The 22,795-nt window shown below is 48.9% G+C and overlaps 1 protein-coding gene across 1 annotated transcript; it reads left to right on the top strand.

The window, feature by feature from the left end:
* The first annotated feature begins 82 nt into the window (after window positions 1-82).
* Window positions 83-21,020, top strand: TNFRSF13C (TNF receptor superfamily member 13C). Its single transcript, XM_074950263.1, has 6 exons — window positions 83-209; window positions 3,100-3,181; window positions 5,617-5,802; window positions 7,343-7,631; window positions 8,221-8,403; window positions 19,740-21,020. The coding sequence occupies exons 4-6, from the start codon at window positions 7,508-7,510 to the stop codon at window positions 20,063-20,065; spliced, it is 633 nt and encodes a 210-aa protein (XP_074806364.1). The 5' UTR covers window positions 83-209; window positions 3,100-3,181; window positions 5,617-5,802; window positions 7,343-7,507; the 3' UTR covers window positions 20,066-21,020.
* The last annotated feature ends 1,775 nt before the right edge of the window (window positions 21,021-22,795 follow it).

Below are 22,795 nucleotides of genomic sequence, written 5' to 3'. Positions count from 1 at the left end.
TTTCAGGCTAAATTCTACTCTCACACCTGTCAACCTCCTTGACTTTATCTGAAAGCAGAATTTGGGCTTTTGTTTTAATAGCCAACATTCCATATGAAAACTGATATTCTCTTGAGCTGCTGGAAAGAACCAAGGACTTCCTCAGTTCTAGACTTCAAAGAGGGACTGGTCTCCCTGCTCTGTATGGAAAGGAAGGTGGGATTCGGGAGGTAAGACCTTCTTGCCCCTACCTTCCTGCCAGAGAGGCACACCCAGGTACAGCATCAAAAGAGTGTACTTTCACTTGGCATCCCTTCTTTTTCCTTGCTTAGTCCTTGTTCTGCCTTGAGCCATTACAATCCCTAAGGCTCAGAAATCGAAGGAGCGATGCTGATTGACGCCTGCTGAGGATCTGGCCCTTGTGTGCTGTAGGAAGGGGGTATCTTTTTGAAAGCATCTTTGGGTAATTGAATGGAGTTCACCCAGTAGGGCAGAAAATTCCTTGTGGGAAGGAGGAATTTGTATGGTTCATGGCCACCTGCAGGACCTCACGCACATCATCCCCTTTCCATCTCCCTAACTCTCTTCTCTTTCTCCTCATTGTCGCACACTCCTCCATCTCTCTTTTCCCCACCTAATTTCTCTACCTTATTGCTTTCCTGACAACTGAATAAGCTCTCCATGTTAACCACTAAGGCCATGTACCATGATGCTGGACAAAAGAGAACAGACAGACATTTGAAATCATGGCCAAACATAGGGCTAGCTTCAGATCTCAGTTATACCCAGTGTAAATCCTAAGTGACTCTAGTGAAGCCAATGTAATTATTCCAGATTCACACCAGTGTGATTGTAATCAGAATCTGGCCCCCAAATGTTTCAGATAATTCATTTTAATGGAATGTTACAAAGTCTGCTCCTACCGTGTAACCCCACCAAAGTTCATAACAGTTGAGAGTGCTTAGCACTTTACAAGGGCAGACCCTAGCTAAGCTTGGCCTAAGTCTAAGCTTGACTTGGCCTCAGGGGCCAAGATGAGACCATGTGTACACCCAAGAGTTTGCTGGATTTCTGTCTATTCATGATCCAGGGCATCCTATGCCACTAGGAGCCAAAGAAGCCTTCGTCTGTATCATTAAGCAGAGAGATGATACAAACAACTAAATCAAATTGAACCCAGTGTTCCCGGTCTCACTGTACCCCATCAAAAGAAGAGGGAAAGGTTAAACTTTCAGCTGAAGTCTTCCAAAATGCAGCGACTAGTTCCTTGCCCACAGAGAGACAACTGTAGTGCCAATTTCAGCCAATACTAGAGGTGATCACTCAGATTTGAGGATGTTCATTTATTTACTTATCAATCAACAAAAACAGGTGTGTAAGTGAGCTGATACACAAACAAGCACATATGTCCCCTTTGAAATATGACAGTCCCTGCTGAAGCTCCTGGGGCTGACTTGGGCTGTAATCTGATCCCTGGCAGCCTGTAGTCAAATTCAAATTCAAAATATTTTATTGGCATAACAAGCTCGATGGGTGTTGCCAAATGGTAGGAAATAAAAAGGTCAGACCCCTCCGGATCTGTGTCGGTGGGAGATAAAATACTATGAGCATTTGCCCAGCTAGGTCTTCCCAGTGTATAGGGTGGGGGATGTCCTTGTGTGTTTGTCATAACTGTCCATTCCTGATTTGCTGTCAGATTGCAGCATACCATGATGTGCCACGCTAACTAAGAGAGTGAATCAGTTAACATAACAACCGCAGCGACGCGTTGCCAGCTGATTTTGGAAGACATTTAGTATGCCAGCATTCACAGGTTCATCTTACCGTTATTCCTATTTAGTTGCCACTCTAACTTTACAGCTGTCATGGAAGCACTGATTTGTCATTCTGTCACCGACGCAGGCCCCAGGTCAGCAGGGTGGCTAACTTTAAGCCTGTGAGTAGTCCCCAAGACTCCGATGGGACTGAGAAGCGTGTGCTGAATGGTGGCCAGACTGCTGGTGCTGCAGATATGCTAATGGAGGGGGATGGGGGGGAGATGGACTGCACAGAGCTGAGTGAATAGCTGCAGCCAATAATTTATTTGGCCAATGTAGCCTCTTCTTCTGTTTGGAAATTGTCCGCAAGCACCTTACTGTTCTCTCTGATATACTCATTATTCAACAATATTCACCAAAGCATTCCTGTGAATAATCTTTGGTCTGCAGCTCTTCCGGGAACAGTTTGTTACAAGTGATTAATATGCAAAATTCAAACGGGGTTGGTTAGTTTTGATTTGACTCCTACGTGACGTAGAATTGTTTCTGTTCCCTGATTTGGGGCCTTCTCCAAAGCCCATTGAGTCAATGGAAAGACTCCTATTGATTACCACAGCCTTTGAGTCAGACTATTGATGAGCGTAACTCTAAGGCCTGGTGCTCATTACAAAAGTTGCATAGATGTAACTAAATTGTTTTAAAAGTGATCTCATTCCAATGCACCCAAATGGATTTAAGCCTCACTTAAATCTATGCTTTAAGCGGGGGTTTGAACCCTACTATCAGTGCACTTAAGTGAGGGATAAAGTGGTGAAATAATAGTTTTAAGTAAAGTTTAATCCAGTTTAAGTGCATCTACATTAGGAACTTGCCCCACTTGACCTCAGTCACTTTTAAATCAATTTAGTTACACCAGTGCAACTTTTCTAATCTAGACAAGCCCATAGAATCAGGTTTCCTGTGCAAATAGTCATGTAGATAAGCTCAGCATTAACTTTTAATGGATATTCTCTGACATATAGAGGCCCAATCCTGTAAACGTGCAGATGAGTCACTTTACCCACCTGTTGGTATAACTGGAACTACTTGTGTGAGTCAAATTATTTGTATGTGTAAGTGTTTGCAGGAGCAGGTCCTTAATTCCCTCTTTCCGTGATTATTTCCACCGGTAGAGTCCTTTGCTAAGATATTTGTGGGGACCAGACACAATGGGGTGCAAACTCAGCTGATGCAGATTCAATTTTTGATGCATTCAAGTGAATGTTAGTGGAAGTTATTTTGAGGGATTTTCCCAGCTCCAGAACTAAGCCGTACTTTTAATTGCTGTTTTTATACTTTTCCTTTTTTATTTCTTTAATAAAAGCTACTGGGTTAACTAGATTCCTAAGCTCCTGGGGCTTCCATCTCTTCACAAACAAGATGAGAAATGCGAATTTTCTTAGCCAGTGAGTCAACTTTCTGCTATTTAATTATTCATGTGAGTTATTATCGATATTTGCCTGTCATGTAGCACTTTTAGTTGCAAACCTTTCACAGCCATTAACCACTTGCTGAGCCGGGTTTAACTCATGCTGATCCAAATGGATTAGTTGTTCGTCGAGAGTAAAGAGACAGAGAAAGATGCATGAGACAAAGGGGAAAGGGCCTGACATACAGGTCTGTACTATGGACCCCTGGTTCACCTGGGTAAGTCGTTAGTCATATGAGTAAAGTTCCGTGGAAGACAATGGGGCTTTTCGATGAGTGAGTGAACTTCAGTGGGAACCCAGAGCTCACTATCTGCCCCACAGAAGAGATGCAGACAATAGGGCTTAAGGCAGGGTGGCAAGAGAAAATCAGATAGAGACTGAAAGTGACAGAACAGGACTTCAAAAGATGAGCGAGAGAGAGAAATTGGGTAGAGTGACAGAAAAGGGTAGAATTATTGATCATTAACAATGTGCATTCAGGCAGCGGCAGCTTTCAACACAGTGTGTGGACAGCACACTTTACAAACACGAATGCATCGAGCTTCACATCCTGTGCTGTTGGCTAAGGATTAGCGTCTCCATTTTTTGTTTGTTTGGTTTTTGTTAAGGTGCCCAAATGGGAGCTGTTGGGTGCTGAGCTGTATTGAAAATCCAGCCCTAGCTGTTAAAATATGGACTTAACTGGCTTTATTTAGACCCCCCCATTTGAAAATTTGGCCATGAGTGAGGCCATGAGCCCAAGGTCACGTACTTAGTTCATGGGAGAAATAAGAATAGGACCTAAGAATCCTGCCTCCTACCCTAAGTAAAGGGGCAACAAGACAGAAGAGAGAAGAAAGAGCGAGATGTGGAAAGAAGAAGGAAAAGAGGGAGGGGTAAGATGGCCAGAGGGAGATGGTGTGTGGCGGGTTGTGGCGGGGGGGGAGGAGAGATGGAAACCGGAGACTAGGGTCATTGAGATGACTGGAGTAGAGAGAACACAAAAGAACTGGGTCGGGGAAAGTAAAGAAGGCCAATGGGAAATAGAGTGATTGTCCCTCTTGGAAAAAGACAATAGCAGGTGAAATTAATGCGAGCAAAGAAGCCATTTGCCTGGTGACACATATTTCCAGAGAAAGATTTTCTGAAGAGCATGGTAGCTGATCATTATATGGGTGTAAGCAGCCTACTGCTCTGACTCATCACACCACCCCAAACCAGTGGGTGCCACAGGAGCCCGATGACGAAGGATGTCTGCAGAGGTGGAATCGCACTGGGCATGAGCATTGTCATGATTCCTGCATCCAACACACTCAGCAGAGAGCTGGAAACAGGACTGGAATGAGTGTATGTGTCTATATAGCAACACTGAGACTGTACCAGAGAGAACTCCTATTTAGTGAAAGCTTTTCAGACTCAATGTTTTGCAAACAGCATCTTACAGGGGCTGAATTACTGCTGTTGGCTACAGAGATGTTTATTAAAGAGGCCTTGCAGAGGTTAATCACCTGTCAGTTGAAGCCATCATATCAATGGGATATGTGCCCTGGCTCTTTGAAATGCCGTGCCATACTCTCAGTTGAAGTTTCAGGCCTGAACATCTTGTCTCTATGTGTAATGAGGGCATGACACACAGAGTGCCACATGGTCTTTATTTCCTAGACCCAGTCACCTGCCCTGGGTCAATTACAAAAAAAAAAAAAAAAAATGGAATACCCTATTCACACACAGGAGAAGTGCATCTCACTCTTGGGGCTGCTAACATACATTAATGAAGCAGAGAGCATTCGGGGGTCGGGAGGGCAGGGAGAGTCTTTTTCACTCAGGTCTCGGCAGCAGTGCTAAATCACGTTCCATAGGAGCTGGACTTGACAGGGGCTTTGGGCTTTGGAAAGGATTTTTACCAACCTAATAGGATCAACTCCTGCAACTTTGTTGTGAGTCACAGGATGTTTGGTGTTTTTGCTAAAGCTGCAGTTCCTGAAGTTAAGTGAGTACAAGATAATCCCAGTTTTCCCTGAAAGGCAAAAGTACATTTCTAGCCCTCATGATTGTGGCTAAAAGCTTGAAAACATGATCCAAGTGAACCTGGAAGACTCAAAAGCCAGAAGGCAAAGAAAAAGAACCCTATATATATTATTTTTGAGACGATTTCACAATTTTGGGGAGTGCCACTCATGATTTTTGAATGCTGAAGCCTGACAATACTTGGGGATGGGTTGAAAAATGCCTGTTGTAGTTTTTTTAACATCTCAACACTGTAAAAATGTGTACAGCATGATTTATTTTCAAACCACCCGTATGGATTTTGTAAGAGTCCTCTTTCCATTCGTCCACCCTGTTCCTTCATGAGTGCTGCCTCATGGCGAGAGCATTCCCACAATGCTTTCTCCTGTTTGAAAGGTACTTGAACTCAGCTTTCTTGTTTGCAGGATGGTCCTGCAGTCCAGCAGGAATACATGTGAAGTGGTGAGAAGTGACAGGAGGGGAAAGATAAGAAGATTCTCACACCCAAGCAATCTGCTGTAGGACAGGAGGAATCAGGCAAGAATCGCTGACAGATATCCTGGGTCCCTGCAGAGGAGTCTCATCTGCAGAGGAGTCTCAACCTACCCCAAGTGTGTATTTGGAGAAGAAATGTTCTCTTTCCTATTAATTATGGAGCTTTATGTAGAGTGGTGTGAGGGGTAAGGCTGGGAATAAGTGGATGAAACTGATCAAAGGGAAATCTAGAGTAGATGTCATGAAATATTTAAGATCTATTCAACTACAAGAGCCCCCCAAAGAAAGTGGTGAAATCCCATCCTTGGGGTAATTTAAAACAGGACTGGACAAAACAATGAAGAATATGCTGCAGGGAAGAAGCAAGGGAGGGTTGCGGGTAGTAGACAAGCTGGGACATCACTGGTTTCTTTCATCTCCAGGGTCTAGGATTCTCCGAATAACAACTGGAATAACAGCTCTTGCTGTGAAACAACCATCCATCCTGCAGTTGCTTTGGTTGCGGAAAAAGGGAAGAGCTGTTGACGACACAAAAGAGTTAATGTGTTAAGTGCATGAACCAAAGCACACTTAAGTCAGTAGGAGTCTTTTCATTAATTTCACTGGGCTTTGGACCAGACATGGGTTCCTCTATGACATAGGTCACAAGTGTCATGAGTTTTGAGGGTTTCAGTCTCATTCTAGCCAGGAATTGTTTACATCACAAATCCAGTTTGGCATGATTGGATATTGCTGCTCAAGAGAAGTCAGGAACTGGAAGAGCAGAGGGCGCTGCAGGTTAGGATTCAGGTGCATTGGCAGAGCTGTGGAGAGAAGACCAAGATAGGAATAGTAGGGGAAGCTGCAAGTTCAAAATAACAGACATGGAGGTGCTCTGATTCCATGGAGAAAAGGGCCATAGAAATGAATAGGCAGATTAGCTGCAAAAAGGAAGCAAAATAAATAATTTGTGTAACATGAACAAATACAACACATGTGATGCTGAGTAATATTCCACCATGTTCAGACATATCTGTAGCTCAGAACTACAGAGGCGGGGCGGGTGTTCGTTAAGTACGGGCCCATGTGGAGCGTTCTAGTTTTACTGATACTTGTGCTGAGAAGTGGAGTCATAAACCCAGAAACCACAGCTCCGATCCCCAAATGGGCTCTCTCACACCGTAATGAGGCAAAAACCAGCCCTGGGTTGGAATGGGAATCCCTTCAAAGTGAGATAAAGAAGGGTGAATGGCAGAAACTGAGAAGGCCGCAAAGCAGGGCGCAGCTGAGGCCTCCAAACCAAAACCAAAGTGGTGGTGAGAGAGATGAGATGTAGTGAGTGAAAAGGGAAGTGAAAAGACAAGAGGGATGGGACTAGTGGGCAGTGACTGAGAAAGAGTTTGAGTTGTGGCTTTCACTTGCTTGGATTCCTTCTACAAGCAATGCTTGTCCCTGGAGGAGAGACTGGAGTATCAACTAGTGGTTGGCTGTGGTGTGGCAGGAAGCAGGTTATTGGACTAGAAGGACAACTAGTCAGCGCTGGTGTGGTGGCTCCTATGGGCTATGGATCTGTTAGATGGGCAGGTTGGGGGAGGGAGATGGGCTGAGCGGGGGTGTTGCGTGGGCAGGCTTGGCTGACGCCTTCAGCACATTTCCTCTCCTCCTCCCCTGATAAAGGGCCGCCCTGGGGGAAGTGCAGAGAGCTGGAGCCCCCGAGGGACAGACACAGCTTGACAGACTGTATCTCCCTCTGACACAGCCCCCAGGGCTCTGTGAATTCACACTTGGGCGGCATTCGTCTAAATCTCTGGACAATAAAGGAATTTTGAATCTGACTCGGACATGATGCGAGGAAGCTCAGACAGACACCCAGACGCTGCCTGCTCCCCTCCCCAGTGCTTTGACCCCTTGACCAAGGGATGTGTGAGGTGCACAGAACTGCCTGGACACGCCGAGGAGGACACAAGTAAGAGGAGAGCGGCAGCCCCTGGGTTCCCTGGAGGGGGATCAGGCCCCCATTGGGGATCGGCCCCCTCTTGGAGGGAAAGATTCCAGGGACTGAAGGAATGAGAGAGAGAAGGTGGGGATGGGTTCAGGAAGGCAGGGGAGCTTCATCCGGAGCGGTGTGGGGAAAAGAAAAACAAAGGAATGGGACAGTCACCAGCAGCCAGGGAAGGGGAGGAGGGAGAGACAGAAAGGTGAATGAGACCCCAACAGCTAGGGAGAGAGAGAGATTTCAACTCACCCCAGCGATGGAAAAGACAGACAATATGAGAGGTGCCCCATCCGCACTCTGGGTGAAATAAGGATCGTTTAGAAGAGAGAAGGTGGGGGACTTGGACTATTACTTCCCTGTGTAAGGGGGTCAGAATGGGCAGATGTTGGGAATTACAATTGGTGAGGGAATTTGCCCCACATTTGATGAAAATTTTGGGATTATCCGCTGTGTTTTAACTCCCCAGCCCCTGAGACCACCCAGGCTTGCCGTCCTGAAGCCTGCACAGTAGCTCCCCTCGGGCTGACCACGGCCTATCTTGCTTTAATTCTCTCCACAGCATGCCACAACAGCGTAGCCCCCACTTCAACCCAAGCACCAGCACCTGGCCCAGGTTTGATCTTTGGGATCCCTGCTTTAGTGGGGCTAGTCCTGATTCTGGCTGCACTCTGTGGCTTGCTGACCTGTCAAGTGAGGAGGAGGCGGCAGAGGAAGAGGAGGAGCCCCAATGAAAAGCCCAAGGGTAGGTGTCTTTGTTTCATAGATCTGAAGGGCAGAAGGGATCATTGGATCATTTAGTCTGACCTCCAGTGTAACACAGGCCAGAGAATTTCACCCAGTGATTCCTTCATCAAGTCCCACCCCATGGGTCTGAACCTGACCACATCTTTTGGATAGACATTCAGACTAAGTGATGGAGAATCTACCACAGCCCTTGAGAATCTGTTCCAATTACCCATCACTTAAAGTGTTGTGCCTCATTTCCAGTTTGGACTCTGCTGACTTCAACTTCTAGCCGCTGGCTCTTGTGATGCTTTTGCCTGCTAGATTACTGAGCCCTCTAGCATCAGACCCCTTCTTCCTCTGTAGGCACTTTCGGCCGTGATTAAACCACCTCTTACTCTTCTCTTCCATAACTAAATAGATTGAGTTCCTTTAGTCTTTGTAAGGCAACGAGGCCTCCCAGGGCTCCGAGCGAGATGAGACAGGCCAAAATCCTTGTCCCAGCTCTTCTCCAGAAGCCCCACTAGCTTCTGCAGAAGCTCTCAAGAAAAAAAAAAAAAAAAAGTGAAATTTTCCAAGTGGCCCCATCTCAGCTCCATTTGTGCACTTGAAGCTTTATGGACACAAACACTTCCCCCCTTATTTTGAGCATATCCATCTGTATGCACAGGTGATAGATGCTCGCAGAGGTTGGTACAAATGAGTACAATGCCCAGAATGCATTTGCTTTCAGGCTAAAGAGCACAACCATTTGGGGAAAAGTTCTGCATTAATGCAGTAGGGCTCCACTGGAATTATTCTAAAATACTGCATCACTGAACAGAGAATGAGATCCTTTCTGTAGGCTTTTTCTACCTGCTTTATAGAATTTTGCTGCAGAGCTATAATGCTCCATTAGATTTTATAAGTTGATTCATAAAAACTATAGAGAAGTTACCATTTTGTATGCAATTCTGCAGATTTTTTCTCCAAGTTAGAAATACACACCCAGTTGTTCATGCTTGCAAAGTTGTGCTTTTAATCCTAAACTAATAATTAAATGGCAAAAAAGTTCATTAACACAGATGGTGGCCTGGCGATAGCTCATGCCATTCCAGAACATAGAGTTCAGCAAAACTCAACTTCTGGAAACCACAAAATATAGAGTTCAGGTAAATACGCACACCACTTTACTTCTGCCCCCTGGGAGCTGGCAATAGCCACTGGAAATTATCTGCGTGTAGAGGCGGATTTACAGTGAAAAACAGGCTGCCCCTGGCACGGGCCCCACAACGATGGGGGCCCCAGGGCTGGGCAGCAGCTTGGTCCTGCCGGCTCCTGGGGCTCCTGCTGCAGGCTCCGCACCCACCGGCAGCCAAGATCTCCCCTCCTCTACCTCCTCCCCTGAGTGTGCCACGTTCGCGCCCCTCCCTGCACTTCCCCCGCCGCCAAACAGCTGTTTGCTGGTGCTCAGGTCGCTCCAGGAGGGAGGGGGAGGAGCAGGGCCACAGTGCACTTGGGGAAGGAGGCGGAGAAGAGGCAGGGGCGGGGCCTTGGGGAAGGGGGTGGAATCGGGGCAGGGCGGAGCAAAGGCTCCTACACATACCCCCCACCGCCCAGCTCCCTGCTGTGAGCCACTCAGGGCAGGGGGCTGGGTGCACCCCCATGACCCCAGCCCACACCCCCAGCCTTGACTCCTGCACCCCCTCACACACCCCCAGCCCCCTGCCCTCCCTGACTCCTGCACCCCCCCCACATCTCCCCCCCACCCTGACCCCCAAACGGGCGCTTCTGCACCCCCCAACACACATTCCCACCTGTACCCCTCGCACTAAATGGGAGCTGCTCCAGGTAAGCGCTCCACACCCCAAGCCCCTGCCCCAGCCCTGAGCCCCCTCCTGCACCCTAACTCCTGGCCAGACCCTGCACCCCAACCCCCAGCCCACTCCTGCACCCTAACTCCCTTCCAGACCCTGCAACCCCAGCCCTGCGCCCCCTCCCGCACCATAAGTCCTGGCCAGACCCCGCACCCCAATGTTTTTTTACATTTTTTTAATAAAGAGCTCTTATCCAAAGCACTTTCCAATAGTTTCCAATAGGTCCAAAGAATATTTGGAAAGATCATTAAGTGGTCCGCTGAGACCCTCAGCGATTTTCAGGTGGTCTTTGTGGAAAAATAAGTTAGACTACCAAAACAATCAAGGTACCTCACTTTATTTTCATTTACCTCCTATTACTTATAGGAGGAGGATGAAGAAAAAAAGAACGAAAAATGGTTGGGGGGGGATAAGAGAGAATGTTCTTTTTCTTGGCTGGGTCCCAAGGAGGGGCCCCAAAAATGGAGCTGAGCACAGGGCTCCACTAATTCTAAATCTGCCACTGTCTGCATGCGCTCCAGCTGCATTCACTGTGCTAGTTGGAGCCATATTGAATGGTAGAGGAATATGTTGGAGCAGCTTGGAGGAGCTGTAATTGTGATATGAGGAGGTCTGGGTCTGAGTCCCCCAGGGTGTGATCAAAGGAAGAGGTGCACGCGTGTATTTTGAGGGTCCCGTCAGCATCATTTCAGCACAGAATTGCATCGGTCATATCAGTAGCAGGACACTGGGGTCTTCTTGCCATGGGTATCATCGGTAGTGAGGTGGGATGTGAGAGCTATTGGTGGATTTAATGATGGGTATGGGAAAGTACAGGTTTGGTGGTCTCCTGTGTGCAGGTGTGAAGGGGTTGTAGAAGGGTATGGAGTGGTTATTCAATTTTTCAAGTATCGTATTAGGTCAGGGGAGTAAGCTCCGTGTTGGAGCATAGGGCAGGGGCAGGTAGCCCCTGTCCAGTACAGTAAAAAGACAGCGCAAATGTGTGTGTTATGGTTGTATTGGGGCATCACTCAAAGAGCGTGAAGATACGGTTGTCTGGGTGTTTACCTGAACTCTAGTTCCTGGTTTTCTCAAGTCTGAGTTTTGCTGAACTCAACATGCTGGAAGGGCACAAGCTATCACTGGGCAACCTGCACTCTGGGGCAATGTTTTTTCCCCGTTTAATTTCCTAGATTTTTAAACAGAAAGAGAAATGTTTGTTAGTAGGAGTTAGTGGCCATTTAGACAGGTGTAGTTCTCACCTAGATTTGCAGTTGATATGCTACTGTGGCAAGGTAATAACTAAAAGACCTAGATTTTATATTGTGCAATTCATCAGTAGCTCTCAGACAACTTTACATCCTTATCCCCATTCTCCAGGTGGGAAACTGATTTGTCAGGGTTACCCAGCAGGCCAGTGGCAGAGCTAGGAACAGTCTAAATACAGTGGTGTTTCCACTAAGCCAGTGGTTCTCAACCTTTCTGGGCTCAGAACCCATTTGTAAATGTTTACGTCCTGCCACGTCCCAGTAAATAGTCTGGGGGTGGAAGCCTTGGGGTGGTCTTGGTTGGGTCCTGGCCCCCTAGTGGGTGGCAGCTCCTGTGCTGTTGGGCTGGCTGGGCTTGGCTCTCCACTCCCGGTATTGCAACCTCCGCGGTTGCAGCGCTGCTCAGGTTTGGCCCCGCCCCCTGACTGGACCAAATTTGTGAGTAGAGTTCTGACCTGGCTCATGGGGTTACAGTGCGACTCACTCAAATTTGGCCTATTGAGGCTCTCATCATCATGACAGCTGGACGAAACCTGAGTGGCATTGCGACCCCAGAGGTTGTAGTGCCTGGAGCAGGGAGGTGAGCCCAACCAGCCCTGTGGGACAAGAGCCGCAGGAGCTGCCATGCGACCAACCCTTTGAAACATTCCCAATTTTGGGAAACCCTGCACTAGGCCACCTGGTTGCTATGCAGTTCCTCAGTGATTCTTCCCCCTCGCACATTGTGTTCCAGTGGAATGGGGATAGCCTTTGCAATGTGTAGTTGCTAACAGGGCTGGTGAGAGAAATCTCATCCACAGTCTATGTCCCAAAACCTTGACAGTTTTACTGCATGTTTGTTACAGTAACTAAGTGTGGGAGAGAAGACTGGTGTGTGTCTCCTTCTCCACCCCCCAACCTAGGGTTGCCAGGCGTCCAGTTTTCGACCGGAACACCCAGTTGAAAAGGGACGTTGGCGGTTCCGATCAGCACCACTGACCGAGTCATTAAAAGTGCGGTTGGCAGCGCAGTGGGGTTAAGGCAGGCTCCCTGCCTGCCCTGGCTCCGCGCGGCTCCCGGAAGTGACCAGCATGCCCCTTGGCCCCTCAGCACAGGGGTGATCAGGGAAGCTCCACACACTGCCCCTGCCCCGAGCACCGGCTCCGCAGTTCTCATTGGCTGGGAACCACGACCAATGGGAGCTGCGGGGGTGGCGCCTGCGGGGGTGAGCAGTGCGCACCATGCAGAGCTGCTTGGCAGCGCCTCCGCCTAGGGGCTGAACATGATGGCCGCTTCGGGGAGCAGTGTGGAGCCATGGTGGGCAGGGAGCCTGCATTACCCACGCTGCACTGCTGACTGGGAGCCATCTGAGGTAAGCGCCGCCTGGACGGAGCCCACAGCCCGAACCTCCTGCCCCAGGTCAGAACCCCCTCCTGCACCCTAACTCCCTCTCAGACCCCGCACTCCACCCCATATAGGGGTGATGTATATCTTAGCTAATTGTGTTCTGGATTTCAGATGTTTAAATCTGTTACCCTTCCTCCCTCCCACCCCAGCTCATGTGGAGGGACAGGTAGAGGGGCCCAGACACCTCACCAGGATCAGGGTTCCCAGATCCTGGGACCCACAGCAGGCAGGGCGCAGAGCAGGGCTACCTCAGATCCCAGCACACATACAGAAGGGAAGCCCCCTCCCCCCAACTTCGTCCACTACTCCCTATTGCTCCTGTCTTTTCACCTCCCCCATCACACATTCCCATGTATCCCCCTCCTCTGCCACCTATCACCACCTACTCTTCCACCCCTCCCCTCCCAGGGAGTATTTGCATTTATAATTGATTTGCTTTTCAAATATAGCTTCATCCTCTCCTGAATATTCTGCTGTACTCAGATTACATTTCTCCAGAAACATCACAAAACTTGAGAGGCAGCTTTTCCCCAAATGTTTACAGTTCAGTCTCAGATTTCTGCCCAGGGTAGGTTTCAAACTTCAAAGTTGCAAGCGCAGAGCGTTGTCAAGTAGTCCATTCATCTTGCTGAGATGTTCTGGGATGAAAGAGAATACTCAGTGGGAATGAATACAGCCTGAAACAATAGCTTGGAGACACGTGAACTGCTCCATGGCAGGAGGTGTTCCCTTCCCCTCCACCAGGACTTTCTGATGTGTGTCAAGCACTGTGGGTTTGATACATCCTCTGAGTATGCCTGTTCTAAGCTACCCACATCCTGATTCACATGGGGGAGGGGGTAGGAAGAGGGGCTCAGACCCTCCAGCAGAGCCCCTCCCCACCCCGATCACCATAGATGGGCAGCCCCTCCCCCCCAATCCTGGCACACAGAGGCACAGGGCTCAGGTACCACGGCGGTGGGGGGGGACAGGGAGCACCAGATCCCAGCTTACATGGAGGAAGGGAGAGGGGCTGAAACTCCCTTCCCTCCCAGATCATGGCGCACACACAAAGTAAGGAAGAATGTAGGGCTGACAGGAGCCCCTGCCCCTATGCTCCCCAATCCCTATGCTGCTTACCCCCTTGTCCTCTTCCCAGTGTCCCTTCCCCAAGCCCTCTCTTCCCCTATCACTCATCCCCCATCCCTCAATGCAGCCCCGAAACCCTCTCACCCCATTCACCACGCTCCTCCACCCCCCTAACATGCTCCTCCCCTGCCAGCAAGCATTCACATTCCCCTGAAATAAAAGAAAATCTGGACAGATTTTAGCAATTTGCCTCCCAACCTTTCCCAGATTTCTGCCCAAAGTAAGACTAATCTGACACGAGCTGGGTGGAGGGTCTGAAGAGCTCTGTGTTAGCTCGAAAGCTCATCTCCCTCACCAACAGAAGTTGGTCCAGTCAAAGATATTACCTCACTCACCTTGTCTCTCTAATGGGCTGGGAGGGTTACCTTCAAAGGTTTACTGCTTATCCCTTTGACTATCTAGGGAAAGTTTGAAGGCTATCAAACCTGAGAACCCAACTCCTCTGTCTGCACAGGCTCAGTGTAATCTATTAGGCTCAAGAACAAACAAGGGAAGCTTGGGACAAGTCTCATGGGAAAAGCAAATCTTTTTCAAACAACATTTTAATTTGACTTCCCTCAAAGGGCTAACGGGTGCCACGCGTGCCATTGGGGTAACCCAAGCACAGGAGACCCTGGTGGGATGATAGAAGGACCCTGGTTGGAGCTCTAGCCAGGAGAAAAAAGTTGCCAGAATCTCTCAACTTTAAGAAAAGCTGGTTTTCTGAGGCTGCATCTTGGGAACCTCTTGCTCAAGTGGCTGTGAATTTGGATCACTAACAGAGCATTGTGCCCCCAGGAGGCACGCCAGCTTTCAAGGCAAGCTCATAACCATGTAGATTTTCGAGCACTTAGAAGAGTCGAGCTTTAAGTGGAAAGCTGGTCTTAACCTCAAGTATAGAAGAGCTGTGGGGCTTCCCTCCCTTCCCTCCCAGCCACAAAGGGGCCGTACTCCCTAATCAAAAGTCAGGCAAGGCCACTCTTGGGTTGGGTGGGGCCAGGTCTCTTTTCCCATGGGAGCTTGTGCCTCTGTGCTGACTCAACCCCACGCTCTCTTCTCAGAAGCTGTCATGCATAATTTCATGTCTCCCTGAGCACATCAGTGGCTTCTGGGGAGTGGGTAAGATGTGCTGTTTTCCTGTTCTCTTCCCCCTTCTGCTTCGAAGTTTCTGTGCAGCCGAGCTGGGGGGAAGGAGGGGAAAGTTCCCTGTGAATAAGCCGTCCCTGCATACTGATGCTGGCTCCATGACTGTGCTCCTCTCAGTATCAGCAGCAGCTAGGGTGAGAGATCATCCAGGGCCTTTCAGCTCCCAGGCAGAGCACTTGGTTAATGAATTAGAGTGAAGTTTGCTGCAATAAGTCACGAACATTAAAATACTAAGAATGCCACAGGTGAAAGAATCTATCCATGAAAGGGTGTGGAAGTGACAAGGTAAGGTAGCAAGCATGATGCATGGAGTAGTCTTATAGTTTAAACATTCTCAAATGAGACTCCGGACATCAGAAATTCCCTTAACCCTGATCCCAAGGCCTGACTGCCACAAACACAACGCTTCAGTATGCAATCTGGAAAGAAAGCTTCAAAAGACTTAAAATAGCAACATGGGCATATGTTTAAGTGTGTAAAAGAGGGGGCCAGAGACATGAGAGACTAAAAAGGGTCATTTTTAAATTAATTATAACTTCAGTATCATTTCATGAAATGACTTGAAATGTGAGGGGGTCGGGGGGACACCCCCACCATCCTAATAGCAATCAGAAAAAGTGCTGGTGAAAATCTTTTTATTTTCCTAAACTAACGTGGAGTGAAGATTGGGCTTGTAATGGAACTGAAGCAGTCACCATACCCAGGCTTTCTATGACTGTCGCTCAGCCTTGTGTCAGGATCTTCTTCCTGCCTTAGCAGGCTACTCCCAGCCCTCCTAGCTGGGCCAACTCCCGCAGGGTTCGGGTCTTCCCTACAGCAACCTTGCTTGAATTTCCTCAGTCTCTGCCATGGCTTACTTCCTGCTGCTTGTGGGTGGAATCATCTAATTCAACACAGTTGTGTCTCTTAAGAAATCAAGGTTGGCTAGCCTCAGGCTTCCCAGCCAAAGGGGCGAGCCACCCTGTTACAGGAACCCTGGCTGCAGCGGTGCAAGTAGAAATCATTTCTTACCAGTACTGCACTCATGGGAGGGACACAGGGGTGAAGAGCATGTGACCGCCCCATGTGATCCTCTATGTGACTCCTCTCTGTCCCGCCCCCAGCCCAGGGCCCCCATGCTCTCCCCATCCCCTCCGACACCCACCTTTGTATATACAAACATCAACATGCTTAACTACTCACTTTCCCCCACATATGTAGTATTCAGTCTCTTTATATGGAATATGGGAGTTGGGTGAGGAGCCATTTCAGCATATGTATGATTTATTAAAAGACAAATTTTAAGTAGAACTGTATCCTAAACTGCATTATGGTATTGTACCCAAACATTGCATTTCAATGAGAGATTCAACTTCCTTTATACGAACAGAACAGACTCCTGAAACGCTTACCACAAAAGTGATCCATACTCATGCAAATAGTCCCACTGTCTTCAGTGGGATTGATCAAATGATTAAGGGTTTACAGGATTAGGTTCCAAGTTTGTAAATCGTTCTGGATGAAATTGACAATGCCTGAGCTGTCAGTTCAGAAGGAGCTTCATTTGAAGAAAGGTGGATAGATGTGTGATAAGTCTTAGCTCCGTTGCTAAGATGAGGAACATATTTTCAGCAAAGTTCTTGGCAGATTCCTGAGGCAGCTGGTTGAAGGCCATCAGTGTCTGGCATTATAATCTTCATTTATAGTTCTCTCACCCACAAAGCTGGAAAATGAGGCATTTGTTTTCTTTGTTTTGCTGCTCCAGTTCCAGTTAACAAAATGTCTGTTAGACTAGTTTGGCTGCAAAGAAGAATTATATGTACACTGGGGACAACATCTGATTCCCATCAGGCTGCAGAACTGGGCTGACATCAGAATCCAAACATCCTCTGGTCAGTGCAAAAAGAGGCATTCCTCTAATGATTTGGACTTGATGTGATGCAGTATGAATGTCATGGATAATTCAGACCAAGGGGAGAAACAGAATCAAAGACTCTGTTTAAACACCTTCCATTCTCCCCCGCCACACACACACTCCTCCCCTCTTGAGGACTCCTGACCAATGTAACAGCACAATACATATGTATTGTATTACTTAAACAAACTTAAACAAAGCCTTTGTTTAAGTTTTTTAGCATATGTATTGTGCTGTTAAAGCCATATAAAGAATGAATGCCCTCCCTAGCTATGTTCTGCTCCTTTAAGGAGCAGACCGCAGCCCTACCCCCTCCGGAGGGGGAGGGGCTAGTGCCAAGTCTTTCCGGTACCCCGTACCTACTAAAAATTTCTTGCCGGTACTGCGTACTGGAGGGTACCACCCTACTTGCACTCCTGTGCTGAGACCTTAACTACAGAAGCAGCTGCCTCTCCATCACCTGTAGATGGGAGGGGATTGTGCATGAGAGGGGCTTGCCAGCTCGAGAAGTGGGCACTGAAGGGATGAGGCAGCTGCATGGGAGGCATTGGCAGCTCTCTTACGGTATGTCTACACTGCAATTAAAAACCCTTGGCTGGCCTGTGCCAGCTGACTCGGGCTCAGGCTAAGGGGCTGTTTAATTGTAGCTTAGCAGGAGCTCTGGGACTCTCCCACCTCACTGTGTCCTAGAGCCCAGGCAGCTGCCCAAGCCTGAAAGTCTAAACCACAATTGAATAGTCTCAGCCCAAGTCAGCTGGTGCAGGCCAACCATGAGTTTTTAATTACAGTGTAGACATACCCATGAGGGCTTGTCTGCACTGGAGAGATCAGTCAGTGGTAAAGAAATTGATTGTCCCACCACCATGTTAGTATAAATTGGTGGAAGGTTTGCCCTTGTGTCCACACTCAGGCTACCTTAAACTGGTCCAGGTGAGGCGGTTTGACAGATGACAGCTCCCTCAGTTGGGCAAGTTCCGTAGTGTGCTGGCTGATGGTCTCCTTTTACACACCCCCAGCCATGTCCCCGTCATCCAAAACCCCCATAGTAGGAGGGGGTCGCACATAGCTTGCATAGGCCAAGCTCATTTCACCCACCATCCCTCCATTCCCCCCACAAGCTCCCAGTGGGCCACCTTCGCATCCCCCTCTATTTCAGGAACTCCCTGCAACTCCCCTTAATCTCCCCCCTGCTAGGGGCTCTGGGTGCCCCCATGTTAGCATCCTCCAGTCTCTCCCCCATCCACCAGGGGTTCTGTGTGCCCCCATGACCCTTTTCCCTCCCCCTAAAGAGGGTCCCCCATTCTCTCTACCATGCCAGGGGTTCTGTTACCCCTACTTCCCCCTCCCCTCACACCAAGGTCCCATGCCAGGGACTCTGTGTATCTTCCCTCTCCTCTCCCTCCACAAAGCACCTGTCTTCCTTCCCCCACCCATCAGAAGGGAGGGTTGGACAGCCGGTGCCCTCTCTCCCTCAGCTGGAGCAGGCTTTGAGGAGGCAGGACTTTAGGAAGAAGGAAGGGATGAAGAAAGCCTCCTTCTCTCTCCTCTTCCCTCTAGCTGTCCCTGCTGGCTGCCTGTCCACCCCCCAGGGAGAGCAATTATTTCTCTTCTGTATTCAGGGTGTCAAGATGTTAAATGCTGATGGGAGGGTGAGCAGGGGTATTGTGATGCTGCAAGATGGTAGTGGGTGCTATCCACAGGTGGCAGACACTCCAAGTGTTCCCCATTGTCCCTCTATAGATGTTCTGATCGCCCCCAGAATCAACAGAGGTCTGGCATTGAGGCCCGGAACATTCCCTGAAATGCTGGCCTGGATCAGAGGTGGTGTTCAAAAGTTATCTTGTTACAGATAAACCAAGAAACGATGTTGAGTGTAAGGCCTTGCGCTCTCAGCCAACTACCCATCCCCAGAAATGTCCTCCATGCACTTTACCCCATTCTTCTCCCACCCCCAAAATGCACCCTCCCTGCTCTGCAGATCCTCAGCCAGCAACCCAGAGACTGCAATCTCCGTCCCAACATAGTGTCCCACGGTGTCCCCTCCCCTCCAACGCACTCCCCTCTCCCCGCAGTGATGTCCCAGAGGTTTGCAGCCAGCAGAAGGAGCAGAGCTAGTAGCTAGAGCCGGGGCTTTCTCTACACTAGAGAAGGCAGCATTGCAGTCTATTGTTCCACAGCTCACGGAGCTCCAGCTGTGCCAGGGTGATGCATGCGTCCAATTCAGGCTAGCTCAGGTCTTACCCCCACAACATCTGGGGGTAAGTTACCTCAAGTGCTGCCTCCTTAGCAATTGTCTGACTCTCTTTTGAGCATGGATGCCAGGTGTTCTTCCGCAGGTTGGGAGGGGAACTGTCAGTGTAACCTGGCTAATGCAGACATGGTCTCTGGGAGGCGGGATGGGGAGGAAAGGCAGAACTCCTCCTTGTCACACCTCTCCCACTTGTCACTGGGAGCACAAGAATAGTTTGGCAGCTGGGGTGAAGGTTGAGGGGCTTGTCCCAAGGGTGGGGAGGGAGGTCTGACAGCTGAACGGTTGTTGGAGCTGCCTGCTGACAACAGAGGGAATGCCCATGGCCCTTTAACCCCCTCCTTCACTGCAGCACCCCACCTCCATCTTGCATGTGCTCCTGCAGGAGGATGTCATGGAGGGTAGCTCAGCCCTGAGCTATACAGCCCACCCTGGCTTGTGCATTATTAATCAGGTTTTTTCCCCTTGTAGAAAACCTGGACTGTGTCATTTCCTGTGAAAGCCAGGCCTGTAAGGGACCGAAACTGCCAGAAGAAGATGATCTCGTACTGGCCACATGCCAACATGTGAATGGCACCCTGAAGCATGCTGGGCCAGCAGGAAGAGGAGATTTCTCAAAGAGGAAGCCAGTCTTCCAAGGTGGGGCAGGAAGTGATGTCATTCAGCTCTCTGTTCTCTCCGCCGGCAATGAAGAACGTGACCATGGCTTTCCACTTCCAGCAACAGAGCTGGGGGCCACTGTCCTGGTGACCACAAAGACCATTCAGAATAACTGCACCACTGAGGAGGGACCATGACAGCAGGCAAAATAGGGCTGGCGCTAGCTGGTTGCCCACTGAAGGTGACAAAATCGCTTCATTTGGGTGGATAAGCTGTTGCATGGAAATGACTTGAATCAGAACGAGACTTTTGCCTTACACGAGGTCAGCCTCCTATGCCTTTTGCCTTTTATATTTCCCCTTTCACATGGTGGTTGAAGCCAGGAAGTCCCAGTTACACCCCTAACCAATGGAGGATACCTGAGTCAATTGTATTGTCCCTGGTCCGTGAGCTCTGTAGCTGGAGAAGGTTGAAGAGAGATGGCACGTGAGAAAAAGTGATTGTTCAGAGCCAACATACCAACTGCATGATTGCTGCGCCTGCTAGCAACCATATTTTAAGGGGGTGGGGTGTGTTGTGTGGGTGTGAAGAGGGAGACCTAGGGAGAGTGGGAAGGGTAAAAAGGAAGAACAGAGTGAAAGTTTAAATGGAAGGTGGGTGTTTCTCTAGGCCCTGATCCTGCACAACTGAAATCAATGGGAGTTTTGCCATTGGCTTCAATGAGAGCGGGGTTGGGTCCTTAGTGCTGGTACAATGCTATGTTCTGTGGGGCCCTGAGCAAAGTAACATAGGCCGGGCCCCATCCAGCTTCCATTCAACTTACAGTCAAGTCCTCCAAGCGTCAGAGGGCCCATAACATACACACACAGACACCTCCTTCCTGTGACCCCTTCGCACTGTGGCAACCCCCCGCCAAGGCTCTGCGAATCCCCTTGCAGGGTCTGGTAAGCGAGGAGGTGGAGCTGAAATGCATCTTCCCAAGCAGAGAATGTGGGACGGAAATCTCTGCAGTGACCAACTGGCCCTGGAATCAGCCAGGACCATGGACAGAGAACTGGGGCTATCACTGTGGCAGGCACTTGGGATGTGTATGCGCGTCCCATTGGCCATCACTGCTTTAGTTCATGTTTCTTCAGGAAATACTACGTGTATCATGCCAACAGGAATTATAATAATAGATAATTGTAGCGTGATGGGAGGGTGAGAGGGAATATTTAGCTTATAACTGATGTTTCTGTAAGGATTTGTCTACATGGGGAAATTGACCAGCATAGCTATTCCGAATAACTCCTTATGTGGACACTCTGTTTTGAAATAAAAGTGACTTTAATCCAGAATAGTTGCTAGAGAGAATTGAAGAATCTGCTAGAGGGAACAAAAGCCTGAATTCCTTGCTGCAACTGGTGTCTCCGACTTTCTCACAGCAGTCCTGACAGGAAGAGAACAAAGCGCTTTAACTAAAATACATCTGGCTGGTGGTGTAAAGGTTAGTGCTTAACATGGCTATGCAGGTGGCCTGGATTCAAGTCCCAGTCTCCCATTCCCTCATGGCTGGGAGTGCTGCAGAAACAGGGCTAAGTGCTCAGCAGCTTCTTCATGGGAAGCCCACATTCGATTGCCTGTCTGTGGTGGTGCGTAGGGTAGGTGTAGCTACAGGCCGCAGTGCAAGGCAAGCTGCAGCCACAATTGTCACTGTGGTGTGTAGCTACAAACCACAGTGAAACTCTCTGGCAGTGGAGAGCTGCCGGAGCCTTTCCCCACGGCCAGAGCTTTTCACTATGGCAGTGGAAGCCTCTGGCAGTGGGGAGGCAACGGGACACTACACTGCTAAAAATAGCAGCACAGGCCCTGCTTGGGCGTGTGGGGAGCTGTGTAGGGTACATTCCCTAGTGTTCAGATGTGTGGGGCACTGCACTCTACTCACCTAAGCCATGCCTCACTGTCAACACCGCTGTTTAAACCCATACTAGCAGGGCATACAGTGTCTCTACATGCTGCCCTAAGCGTAGACGCACCTTCAGCATCTCATTGGCTCAGTCTGGAAAGGCTGTAGAAGCATGGGCACCCTGGCAATCACTGTGTCACTTAACCGTGGTTACTGTAGCCCATGCAGGGCCAGCAGTGACTGCCTCTGAAGGGAAGACCCCCTCATCATGAAACAAGGGTGCTTACTCTTTGTGTCCCAAGACCTCCAGTTGCCGCCATTCACAACAGTTCCTCCTCAGATGCTATCCCAAAATCCTTCGCACCACTTTCTATAGTGGTTTCAAGGGAAGCACTGTTGAAATTAACAAAATGGTTTATGGGGCATTCCTGGCATTTGGAGGAGAGCCTGGTCCTGAGTGACAGAGCAAATCTGCTTCACTGGAAACCTGGAGAGAGAAAGGAGGCAGGATTGCAAACATATCTTCTCCCTCCCATTTCCTCTCTGCCTGTGACTGCCTGAGACTTGCTACTGTAGACATGGGACCATTTCTAAAAGGAAAGACGTTTAAAAAAAAAATCCTAAGAGGTGGAGATGGAAAAGGCCTATTCATAGATTCCGAGAGCAGAAGGCATCTTTGTGATCATCTAGTCTGACCTCCTGCATAACGCAGGCCAGAGAACCTCCCCCAAATAATTCCCAGAGCAGACTTTTAGAAAAACAGCCACTCTTGATTCAAAACCTGTCAGTGATGGAGAATCCACCACAACCCTTGGTAAATTGTCCCAATGGTTAATTACTGTCACTGTTAAAAAAATATGTCTATTTCCAGCGTGAATTTGTCTAGCTTCAACGTCCAGCCATTGGATTGTGCTATACCTTTCTCTGCCAGATGGAAGAGCCCATTATTAAATATTTGTTCCTCATATGGGTAATTATAGACTGTAATTAAGTCATCCCTTAACCTTCTCTTTGGTAGGCTAAATAGATTGAGCTCCTTGAG

The sequence above is a fragment of the Natator depressus genome, chromosome 1 (assembly GCF_965152275.1).
Source record: "Natator depressus isolate rNatDep1 chromosome 1, rNatDep2.hap1, whole genome shotgun sequence".
In the NCBI taxonomy this organism is placed as follows: domain Eukaryota; kingdom Metazoa; phylum Chordata; order Testudines; family Cheloniidae; genus Natator; species Natator depressus.
The sequence above is the reverse complement of the archived record's forward strand: the minus strand, read 5'-3'. Positions and strand labels throughout refer to the sequence as shown.

Bases quoted from the DNA above. Each gene is read 5' to 3' on its own strand.
- TNFRSF13C (XM_074950263.1), top strand. From the start codon at position 7,508: ATGATGCGAGGAAGCTCAGACAGACACCCAGACGCTGCCTGCTCCCCT. The intron at 7,632-8,220 runs GTAAGAGGAGAG...TTCTCTCCACAG, and splicing joins ACACGCCGAGGAGGACACAA to CATGCCACAACAGCGTAGCC. The intron at 8,404-19,739 runs GTAGGTGTCTTT...TTCCCCTTGTAG, and splicing joins CCCCAATGAAAAGCCCAAGG to AAAACCTGGACTGTGTCATT.